At 46.5% G+C, this 12,079-nt stretch overlaps 1 protein-coding gene across 6 annotated transcripts in view; it reads right to left on the bottom strand.

Moving 5' to 3' along the window:
- Positions 1-12,079, bottom strand: part of LOC140895978 (2,7-anhydro-N-acetylneuraminate hydratase) — a 63,929-nt gene that overhangs the window by 39,327 nt on the left and 12,523 nt on the right. For all 6 annotated transcript variants that reach the window (XM_073306994.1, XM_073306998.1, XM_073306999.1 and 3 more), the window contains exons 3-4: positions 7,204-7,288; positions 3,940-4,013 (exon numbers count right to left, since the gene is read on the bottom strand). In XM_073306994.1, the coding sequence (XP_073163095.1) occupies positions 3,940-4,013; positions 7,204-7,288 (159 nt within the window). The remainder of the gene's footprint in view (positions 1-3,939; positions 4,014-7,203; positions 7,289-12,079) is intronic.

Genomic DNA, 12,079 nt, shown 5'->3' with positions numbered 1-12,079 from the left:
GCTGGCTGCTGGGGAAGTTTCTGAGAGATACCGTGCGCTGTCTCTTCAAGGCACTCTCACTGAAAGCTCTCCTGCTCCTGAGCCCTGTCCCCCACTCCCCTGCTCTGTGGAGATGGGGTACATAGGCAGGGGGGAGGGGGACAGAGTGTGTGTGTGAGAGACAGAAAGAGAGAGAGAGAGAGATTGTGTGTGCTGGCTGGTGGGGAAGTCTCTGAGAGACCGTGCGCTGTCTCTTTAAGGCTCTTACTGCCCAGAAGGTTCGTTCAGACCTCAGAAGCTCTCCTGCTTAGAGTCCTGAGCCCTGTCCTCTGCTCTGCGGAGATGGGGTATAGGGGCAGGGCACACCCTCACATCAGCATCCCCTCCACTCCCTGGCTCTGCACAGCCAGCAGGAGGGTCCCTGGAGCAACTGGCCAGGGGCTCCAAGGCAGAGGGCAGGAGCAACGTGGCTGCAAAGCAGGGGGGGCAGGGGCACCTGAACACACCCTGCTGGATGTGATAATCAACTGTGCAGCACTTGAATCACTCCTGGGCGGCTGCCCGACCACGCAGCTTAGAGGGATCACAGGTTGCAAGTACACTTATAAAATTTGTGGATGACACCAAGCTGAAAGGGGTTGCAAGCACTGTGGAGGACAGGATTAGAATTCAGAACAACAAACTGGAGAATTGGTCTGAAATCAACAAGATGAAATTCAATAACGACAATTGCAAAGTACTACACATGGGAAAGACAAATCAAATGCACAACTATAAAGCAGGGACTAATTGGTTAGGCAGCAGAATGGCAGAAGAGGATCTGGGGATTATAGCAGGTCACAGACTGCATTTGGGCTAACAATGCAGGGCAGCTGCAAAGAAAGGCTACTAGTCTGGAGCACACTGACAGGAGTTTTCGGAGCCCAGTTCAGAAGCCAGGCTTCAGGCTTGCTCCTTCATCAAGAGCTTGAACATTATTTCCTTGTTTTTACGAGATCTGCTCTTGAACAAGGAGCAGACAATACACTTAGCCTGTATATAGGTGTCTCCCAAACAGACACGAGAGTGTCCACCACTTACTGGGACAGCCTGCCAGCAGAAAAGACAATGTTTAAAGCCTGGAGATCTCCTCGTTAATTAAAATCCAAAACCAACCCTAAAATGGGGAACCGGCAAAGGGGGAACAGCAAACTCCAAACTCAACTCACTGCACTAAGTAAAAGTAAAGCAGACATGCTTGTGGCTCCATCTCAGGCCAAAGGTGGCTGAGAAGGAACAGAGGGCAGTTTTCCCGCACAGCCCTACGTATCCCATATGGGTCATCAGGATGTGGGGGGCACATGTGTGGGTAAAATGGGCACTGCTACCAAAATTCTCCAATCAAAGGCATGGGGGCGGATACTCACAAGAAGACCAGTTGTCCTACCTTCACTGGACATGGAGAACAAGGGACAGGCTTAAACTGCAGTAAGGGAGATTTAGGTTAGGTATTAGGAAAAACTTTCTAGCTATAAGGGTAGTTAAGCACTGGAATAGTTTCTCAAGAGAGATTGTAGAAGAGGGGTGGGCAAACATTTTGGCCCGAGGGCCACATCTGGGTATGGAAATTGTATGGAGGGCCATAAATGTTCACAAAATTGGAGTTGGGGTGCGGGAGGGGGTGAGGGCTCTGGCTGGGCGTGCGGGCTCCTGGGTGGGGCCAGAAATGAGGAGTTCAGGTGCAGGAGGGGGCTCTGGGCTGGGGCGGGGGGATGGAGTGCATGGTAAGGGATCCGGCTGAGGGTGCAGGCTCTGGAGTGGGGCTGGGGATGAGGGGTTTGGGGTGTAGGAGGGTGCTCCAGGCTGGGATCGAGGGGTTCAGAGGGTGGGACGGGGATCAGGGCTGGGGCAGGAGGTTGGGGCGCAGGGGGTTGCTCAGGAATGCAGGCTCGGGGCAGCGCTTACTTCAAGCGGCTCCCAGAAGCGTGGCCAAGTGGCTCTGCTTCGCGCTGCCCCATCTGCAGGCGCTGCCCTGCAGCTCCCATTGGCCGTCGTTCCTGGGAAATGGGAGCTGCGGGGGCGGCCCTTGGGGCAGAGGCAGAGTGTGGAGTGGACACCCTGGCTGCCCCTACGCATAGAAGCTGAAGTGGGGACATGCCACTGCTTCCAGAAGCCACACAGAGCGGCCCCTGACCCTGCTCCCTGGCTGGAGCACCTGAGCGGGACAAGCCCCATACCTCGCTCCCCAGCAGGAGCTCGAGGGCTGTATTAAAACGGCTGGTGGGCCAGATGCGGCCCACGGGCCATAGTTTGCCCACCCCTGTTGTAGAATCGCCATCATTGGAGATTTTTTAAGAACAGGCTGGACAAACAGCTGTCAGGGGCAGTCTATGTTTACTTGATCCTGATGCACCACTGCGGGTGGGCCTTGATTACTTCTCAAGTTCCCTTGCAGCCCTACACTTCTACAATTCTATGTGTAAAATTTTAAAACTCTCATTTAAATTCCTGACCTTTTGATTCTGCTAAAAACCAGATGGTGCCAGTGATATCTTCTCCCCAGTGTGGTGACTTCAGGGAGCCTGTACAACTTATACGTTCTGCTTGATATTATAAAACTGCTGTATCATGTAAGGCCTCTGTGCCTCTGGCCATGCCTACGCTACAGAGCCTATGGCAGCAGAGGAATGCCAGCACAGCCCCCTAGCATAGACACACTCTACAATGACATATTTTATTCTGGCATATGATCACCACTTTCCTGAATGACATTTGCTACATCAACAGAAGCACTCTTCTGTTGACACAGTTGCATCTATATTGTCAGCACAGCTATGTTGGTGAGGGGTGCATTTTTTTTCACACCCCCTGACATAGATATGCCAGCGTAACTTCTAAGTGAGAACAAAATCTGTGTATCCACCATAGCCAACAAGTATTTTCCTCATCTGGGAGGTACAATGGTGGAACTCAGTGACCATCTATTCGGGATGAAGCACCTCGGGACAATGGGCTTGCTCAAGCTGCTCGTGTCTGAAGTGATGGGGGAAGTGGGGTGAGGTGGGGGTGGAGGGGAAGAAATGGTAGAAGAGAGAGAAGTGACCAAGCAAGAGGTTGCAAAAGCATTAACTGGAGGAAGGCTCCAGGAAATGCACAGGAAGTTTTGGGCAAGAAAGGGGAAGGAGAAAACTAGTCAAGGGGAGGTAGTAAACTGAGCAAGACACTCCAGCTTTCAGAATCCAAGCCGTGCAACGGCCCCGGATACCATGACCCCAGCCCAGAGAACATTCCAGTGTGGTGAGGAAACTGAAAAGGTAAATGCATGAAGGGTTTATTATTTCAATATAGATTATTAGCATGAGAAATACATGAAAAAAGAGCAAAAGCATCAGAGAACCCTGCGCAAAGCGTCTATGAGTTTATAAATCACACCCACCCCGCGGCCCCTTCAGGTGGGGATCTGACAGAGGGTGTGTTCAAGCTGCGGGAGGAGGAGTCTGAGGGCTGGTTCTAGGGGCTGGGCCAGGGAACGCGGGACAGAAGATTGGCTGCTTGAGAATGAGGCCGGAGGCCCTAAGACAGTGGCTCTGGCAAAGCTCTGTTAAGGCTCTAGGGGTTTAAGACACCTGGGGATTCAGCAGCTGGCCCCATCACGGCAAGCTGGTGAGCCGGGGGGGCCCAACTGGACATCGGGAAAGGCTGTCATCATTTAATGGGTTAGGTGTTAAGTTCCGGATTTTAATTTTTCTAACTAAGAGGCTATTGGTAGAGAATGACTTAAGTCCTGGCATTGAATGTTCATGCATGTTCATATTTTCCAAGTGCATATCAAACCTGCAGTGAGAAAGAATGGATCAAAGTCGTGAACAAACCAAGGTTGGAAAGACAGAGCTAGGTGAACGATGTACACTTTACAATCTGGGGCTCTCCTTTGTTATTCCAGTTATGATTTTTGTGTAATGCTCAAGAAGTCCATAGTACCTTATGCAGTCTATCGGGTGTTGCTATTATAACAGCATCCGCAAACCTCTCTCTCTCCATGGCTACTTTCCAGTCTGAAGAAAAAGAGATTTAAAATAGCGAATCAACTAATGTCTGTAGCTGAGACAGCCTTTATGTTACAAAAGTGAGCAAGTATAAAAAAAGGAAAAATATTATTTCACATTAAAAAGAATAGAACAAACTATTTGTTACTACAGTGCAAGTTTTATATACACCTCTTGAATTAATTCTAGGCTCAATTCCAAGTAGTCTGTTACACTAAAACTGATTCTGTAATTAAGGCTGAGACAGTATTTTAATGCCCCCTCTGCATTCACTGAAGTCAATTAAAATAGAATGAGCCTAAGATCCTGTTTCAGATACTTAACTTTCTGAAACAATTAACATGACACATTAAGGGACAAAAGGTTACAGCCCAAAGGAAATTTTTAGAAAGCCTGAATAAATGCTCTGAACTCTTTTTAAAAATGTTTCACCACATTTCTAAAATGTTTCATTGTGACTTTCTAAAAGTCACAAAATAAAGGACAATTATATTAACGTGGAAAAACAATTATTTTATCAATCAAAACAAAGATTAATATATTTAAATATACACAAAGCCGCTACATGCATGGCTTACTTAATTGCACAGTATCATGTCATACAGGATTACTCTGACATTGCTCTTTAAAGCAAGTGTATTAGACTGAAAAGCCAGTGATAGAATTAGTAACTGTAGGTAGTGGAAATATTCTTTTGCCTATCACTTTTGGAGGCAGATATTTCATTTATGGTATTTTTGTAACACAAATCCACCTCACTTCAGTGTTAGTTTTAGAGGGTTGTGATGATCTACAGTGACTTTTTCCATCTTTTGCACAAACTACTCCTTGCAGTTGATCTATGGAGTACTTGCCCCAGAACGAAATCTGTCCGGCAGTATTCCTGTTATTAGATCTTCCCAGGAAGTTCAAAACCTGATACCTATACTACCTAAATTCATAGATGGCAACTCTTAATAGGGATGCAGAAAATAAAAGATGCGTATTAGCTAGTTTCTCCCTTATTTTTGCCAACCGTAGCTTTAATACCTTTATATTTTTGTATGTATTGACCCACTGGGCACCCCCAAAAATAGTATACTTTTGATAAGCAATTCAAAGTGTTCATTGTAGGCCTGTACTTAAATAAAATGGATTTTTAAGACGTGTTTAGATGCTTCTTTTCTACTTAACTTAAAACAACTTCACTTTAGAACTTAAAATTTGGCTTGTATGCAGCTCTTACTGAGAAATACCTATACGTAATTTGCTATATTTGAAGACATTGCTAAACAGAATCAGATGCAGTGAACGTCACATAATGTGGATTCACACAGACTGCATGCACTCTTCCAGATGCACACTGAAATAGGCACAGTTGTGTTATTTCAAAGATCCAACCATCAAAAAAGTTTTTCCCCCTTATACTCCTAACTTCTGTCAGACATACTGAAATGCAGAAAGCCACAATAATCATTACTATGAAGTTTCCACCACTGCAGGTTTGCTTAAATCAAATTCCATCATTTTATCAAGATCTAAAGATTCCCTCACTAAGCAGATCCCAGCCTAAACTCACATACTTTCCTTCAAAACAATAGTTCACTATTTTTATTCAGTACAGTGGAACCCCAATTATCCAATCTTATCCAGATCAGATAACCAAAAATCCAGGTAAACCAGATAATGGCCACCAGGTGCTGACAGCCTGAGCCCCAGCCACTCGGGGGGCTGACAGTGGTTGAGTTAATGAGAGCCAGAAAATGGAGTACTCCTGGGGGAATTCTGTGCCACTGCACACACACAGAATTAATGTCCCCTGCAGATTTTTTTGCTTCCCTGCAGAAAAATTATTTCTGACAGGGAAGTAAATGGATGCCACAAGAGAGGTCATGCGCCCCTCCCTGGCAGCATAGGCACATCTTTCAGGCACCCGGAGCAGCTTGCAGAGACGGAAATCACCACTGGGTGTGTGTGTGTGTACAGGGCTTGGCAGGCATGCATGAAGGAGGAGACATCAATCAATGCCGGGGAGGGTTAGGGGGGCTGGGCGTGTCAGTGAACGAGACTCTGTCCCTCTCGCTCGCTACTGCGGCACACCCGGTACGGGAGGCAGGGCTTTGGGGATATTTCTGAGGCGGTAAGCATGAGGCAGGCACTGTCAGAGCAGAATATAGCAGCCTGCCTGCTTAGTGAATTCCCCCAGGAATATAAAACAGGTGTAAAAGATTTAAAGGTCCTTAACATTGCCAGAGTGGTGTAAAGGAGCTTTTATTGTAAACGACAGTATAGCCTTATAAATGCTTTAGTCAATATAAATGGTATAAATTTTTGAACTGAAAAACGTTCTTATCAAAATGTGCTCCATGAACTGTTTACTATTGACCTTTTTGGCAATGGTGAGTAGCCAATATAAATTTTGATTCTAAAGCCCTCACTTGCACTTCAGTTGCCTATGATATAATTCTGAGCATATGGCTGCATATATTTATTGACTAATAACTAGGAACAAAACTAGCTACATTACTATTAGACAAAGGCAATTTGGAGATTTCCTCCAGTGCTCTCCACTCCTATTCTCCATCCATCGTATTGTAGTTTAAAAAAATTACCAAAATAATTGAAACTCGCGTGATTATATTGCATTATTTTGACAAATAAAATATGCAGAATTTTAAAATGTGTGCAGAATTTTTAATTTTTTGGTGCAGAATTTTCCCAGGAGTAAATGGAGACTCAGTGAAGCAGGGGTCTACTGTATTTAAAAGGGTTTAGATGTCAGTGGTAGACATCACATTATGGGTTTTATTATTGTTCTCACAGCAAAAACATTTAGCTATTACTGTAGAATAAAATGTCACAAAAGGAAGACTTGAGCAGATTACCTAAATATGGCAATAGTGGTTGTTTCTATGATCCACTATAAGTAATTTTGCTCTAACATGTACAGTCACCAAGGGAACATCATCCTTCTGAAGATGAGAAGTTATAGTTTTTTTAAACTATGTCAAGACTGCTCAAAGCCCTGAATGGGCATTTTTTGATTTTTTTTTAAAAATACAAAATAAAATTATATTCCATAAATACAAACCCCAGATGTATGTCCTAAAAGGCTCCCCAATATAAACTAATATTAGTGTTTGGATATATAGAAATATATTTCATTAATTTAGTCTTTCATAATATGGCTTATAGAACAAGACAGTGAGGCAAATATTACCATTAAATACATTTTTCTTGTCAATGCAGTGAATCTTCTGAAGGTCATTTCTAGCAAAAGCATGAGGATCTGCAACTCCAACTACCTAAAAAAAGAAGAACATTGTTATGTTCTGCAAAGGACTGTGGGAGTGTCAATACCAGAAAAATGTTAACAAAAGAATTCAGAGAACAGCAACAAAGTGATTAGGCAGATGAAGACATTGACTAAGGTGAAAATATTCCAGGAACTAAGTACAACCTGGTTTAACAGCTATATGGGAAGAGGATAATCATTTACAAGTAAAATAGGGTTTACACATAAAGGAGGAAGACGAATTATTTAGGACAGCATAATTAAGATTACATACAAAAAACCAAGTTCGTGGTTATAAAGTTAAACACCCAAAAGTTAGTAAATGCCAGATTTACAGTCACCCATGAAACCTTAATTTGGCTCCCCTATGCATCTATCTTGTGCAATGGTTACTCCTGGGGGAATTCTGTGCCAAAAATTTAAAAATTATGTACATAATATTTGAAAATTCTGCAAAAGTCTGCATATCTTATTTGTGAAAATAACACAATATAATCATGCCAGTTTCAATTATTTTGGTAATTTATTTCTAAATATCTGTCAGCAAGTATGTCTGTAACAATACAGACCCCCCCTCCCCCCCAAAAAAAAGATTTTGGTAATTTTTTTTTTTTTAACAAATAGATTCCTTTCTAGACATATTAATACAGAACTTTGTGTAATTCATTTAAATTACAATACAGAACTGTATTTCCTGCACCTGTCAGAAGCAGTGAAAAGGCTTGGGGGAGTCAGAGGGAGGAGCAGAGGGAGGGGGAAGGAGCCTAGGAGTGAACCTAGCGGGTGTTGGGTGTGATGGGTTTTTGGGGGGATGGAGGCTGGGATTGTTGGGGAGTTGGGAAGTCTCCCCCATGCAGATCCTGGCTGACCTCAAGCCTCTCCCATTCAGTCAGCCACGTCTGCCCTTGTCCCTGCACCCCCATCGGTCTCAGCAGCCCTCCCCGCCCCATCCCCAGGCTCAATGCTGTCAGCCCACTAGCTCCTGAGCCCATTCCCCAGTCTGTTCCCCCCCCCAGCTATTCCAAACCCCAGTCTGTGACCCCCCAGCAGTCCTGTGTTCCCCACTCTGCCCTAACCTGGTTCTGCAGGCAGGGTGCTGTGAACAACTTCTACTCCTGAAGGAATTCTGCACCATTGAGCATAGAATTTTGTATTTTCCTGCATAAAATATATTTTGCCTAAGAAGTGCTGCAGTCCTGCCTTTTGCCCACCAGAAGCTGCTCTGGCACCAGACCAGCCGGCATGAATGCAGCCAACTGTTCGGCTCCACAATGGCTTCTGGTGGGCAAAAGCCAAAACTGCAGCACTTCTGAGGTAAAATGTACTTTATGCAGGAAAATACACAATTATATGAGACAGAGGAATTCTGCATGTCCGCTGATGCGCAGAATTCCCTCAGGAGTAAGTGATGGAGACAGGTATCCTACGATAATAGCGTGCTATCATCGTAAAGATCAGAATGCATACACACAAGGGGGACAAATGAAGGTTGCCGAGGCAGCCATAGGCCTGGGATTTTTTTAACATCTGAGCGCATAACTTGGCAACCTAAAGAGTTCCCTCCTTCCCTGTATGTAAATACATAAGGTATTTTTAAAAGGTAAAAACAAATTATGTTATGTACAACTGCATAATCATCAATAGGATTTGAACCCTGAACCTTAGCCAGTCCTGTAGCACAAGCTTTGCCTAGGTTAGCTGGCAGCAAGAGAAGACTGCTAGCTTCAGGGTTATGGGCCATTGGGGACATGTGCTGAACTGGGAGGGGTGTGGTCAGGGGAACCCACCTTAGGCCCACCCTTTCCCCACTTCCAGCCACTACAGCTGCTCCCAGGCATTCCCAGGGAAGTATGTGCGAGGGCTTCTGTTGTGATGGTGTGGGCCAGGCTCGTTAGAGTTCTCATTGACTGGTAAGTATTAAAACATGTTGATTTACAACTAAGTATCACCTTTGCATTAAGTCTGGTATTTCTTTTTGCTAACCAGGAGGATACATCATATCAATTTATTTAAGCAATTATATAATTTAACTTTACATTTATTCAGATTCATAATTTGTACTTTTTTACTATGTCAGAAAACGGTGAATGATGCATTTCTTATTTACTAGGTGATTAGTTGTTTACTTGTATGCAGTGTTGTTGTAGCCATGTTAGTCCCAGGATAGTAGAGAGACAAGGTGGGGTATAACTCTGTAAGTGTCTACACTAAAATGTTACTCCCACTGCAGTACCTCACCCACTATACCAGGGGTGGACAAATTTTTTGGCCCGAGGGCCACATCAGGGCTGCAAAACGGTATGGAGGGCTGGGTAGGGAACGGTGTGCCTCCCCAAACAGCCTGGCCCCTGCCCGCTATCTGACCCCTCCCACTCCCCACTCCCTGACTGCCTCCCTGAGAATCATAGAATATCAGGGTTGGAAGGGACCCCAGAAGGTCATCTAGTCCAACCCCCTGCTCGAAGCAGGACCAATTCCCAGTTAAATCATCCCAGCCAGGGCTTTGTCAAGCCTGACCTTAAAAACCTCTAAGGAAGGAGATTCTACCACCTCCCTAGGTAACGCATTCCAGTGTTTCACCACCCTCCTAGTGAAAAAGTTTTTCCTAATATCCAATCTAAACCTCCCCCACTGCAACTTGAGACCATTACTCCTCGTTCTGTCATCTGCTACCATTGAGAACAGTCTAGAGCCATCCTCTTTGGAACCCCCTTTCAGGTAGTTGAAAGCAGCTATCAAATCCCCCCTCATTCTTCTCTTCTGCAGGCTAAACAATCCCAGCTCCCTCAGCCTCTCCTCATAACTCATGTGTTCTAGACCCCTAATCATTTTTGTTGCCCTTCGCTGGACTCTCTCCAATTTATCCACATCCTTCTTGAAGTGTGGGGCCCAAAACTGGACACAGTACTCCAGATGAGGCCTCACCAATGTCGAATAGAGGGGAACGATCACGTCCCTCGATCTGCTCGCTATGCCCCTACTTATACAGCCCAAAATGCCATTGGCCTTCTTGGCAACAAGGGCACACTGCTGACTCATATCCAGCTTCTCGTCCACTGTCACCCCTAGGTCCTTTTCCGCAGAACTGCTGCCTAGCCATTCGGTCCCTAGTCTGTAGCTGTGCATTGGGTTCTTCCGTCCCAAGTGCAGGACCCTGCACTTCTCCTTATTGAACCTCATCAGATTTCTTTTGGCCCAATCCTCCAATTTGTCTAGGTCCTTCTGTATCCTATCCCTCCCCTCCAGCGTATCTACCACTCCTCCCAGTTTAGTATCATCCGCAAATTTGCTGAGAGTGCAATCCACACCATCCTCCAGATCATTTATGAAGATATTGAACAAAACTGGCCCCAGGACCGACCCTTGGGGCACTCCACTTGATACCCACTGCCAACTAGACATGGAGCCATTGATCACTACCCGTTGAGCCCGACAATCTAGCCAGCTTTCTACCCACCTTATAGTGCATTCATCCAGCCCATACTTCCTTAACTTGCTGACAAGAATACTGTGGGAGACCGTGTCAAAAGCTTTGCTAAAGTCAAGAAACAATACATCCACTGCTTTCCCTTCATCCACAGAACTAGTAATCTCATCATAAAAGGCAATTAGATTTGTAAGGCATGACCTTCCCTTGGTGAATCCATGCTGACGGTTCCTGATCACTTTCCTCTCATGCAAGTGCTTCAGGATTGATTCTTTGAGGACCTGCTCCATGATTTTTCCAGGGACTGAGGTGAGGCTGACTGGCCTGTAGTTCCCAGGATCTTCCTTCTTCCCTTTTTTAAAGATTGGCACTACATTAGCCTTTTTCCAGTCATCCGGGACTTCCCCGGTTCGCCACGAGTTTTCCAAGATAATGGCCAATGGCTCTGCAATCACAGCCGCCAATTCCTTCAGCACTCTCGGATGCAACTCGTCCGGCCCCATGGACTTGTGCACGTCCAGCTTTTCTAAATAGTCCCTAACCACCTCTATCTCCACAGAGGGCTGGCCATCTCTTCCCCATTTTGTGATGCCCAGCGCAGCAGTCTGGGAGCTGACCTTGAGAACCCCCAACCCATCCAACCCCCTCTGCTTCTTGTCCCCTAACCGCCCCTTCCCAGGACCCCCTGCCCCTAACCACCACCCAGGACCCCACCCCTTATCCAACCCCCCCTGCTCCCAGTTCCCCGACCCCTATCCACACCCCTGCCCCCTGACAGGCCCTAACCCATCCAACCCCCCCCCACTCCTTGTCCCCTGACTGCCCCCTCCCAGGACCCCAGTCCCTAACTGCCTCCCCAGGACCCCACCCCCTATCCAACCCACCCTGCTCCCTGTTGCCCACCCAGGGACCCCACCCCCTATCCAACCCCCCCGCTCCTTGTCTCCTGACCGCTCCCCCTGAACCTCCGCCCCATCCAACCGCCCCCTGTCCTCTGACTGCCCCCCGGGGCCGCCTGCCCCTTATCCAACCCCCTTCCCCTCCCGCCCCCTTACCAGACCACTCAGAGCAGCAGGACAGGCTTATTGGAAAGCCTGGGAGATGGGGGGGGGCGCACCGTGCTGCCCGCGCAGTGGCATAACTACAGGGGACGGGGGACAGTGGGGGAGGGGCTGGGGGCTAGCCTCCCTGGCCGGGAGCTCAGGGGCTCGGCAGGACGGTACCATGGGTCGGATGTGGTCTGCAGGCCGTAGTTTGCCCACTTCTGAACTACACCAACTTAATAATTCCACCTCCCTGAGAGGCATAGCGCTTAGGTTGACGTAGTCAAGTTGATGCAGTGTCAGTATAGACTCTGCATTACTTAGTAAACTT

This window comes from Lepidochelys kempii, chromosome 11 (assembly GCF_965140285.1).
Source record: "Lepidochelys kempii isolate rLepKem1 chromosome 11, rLepKem1.hap1, whole genome shotgun sequence".
NCBI lineage: Eukaryota > Metazoa > Chordata > Testudines > Cheloniidae > Lepidochelys > Lepidochelys kempii.
Note: the sequence above shows the minus strand (reverse complement) of the source record. Positions and strands in the feature narration are given on the sequence as shown.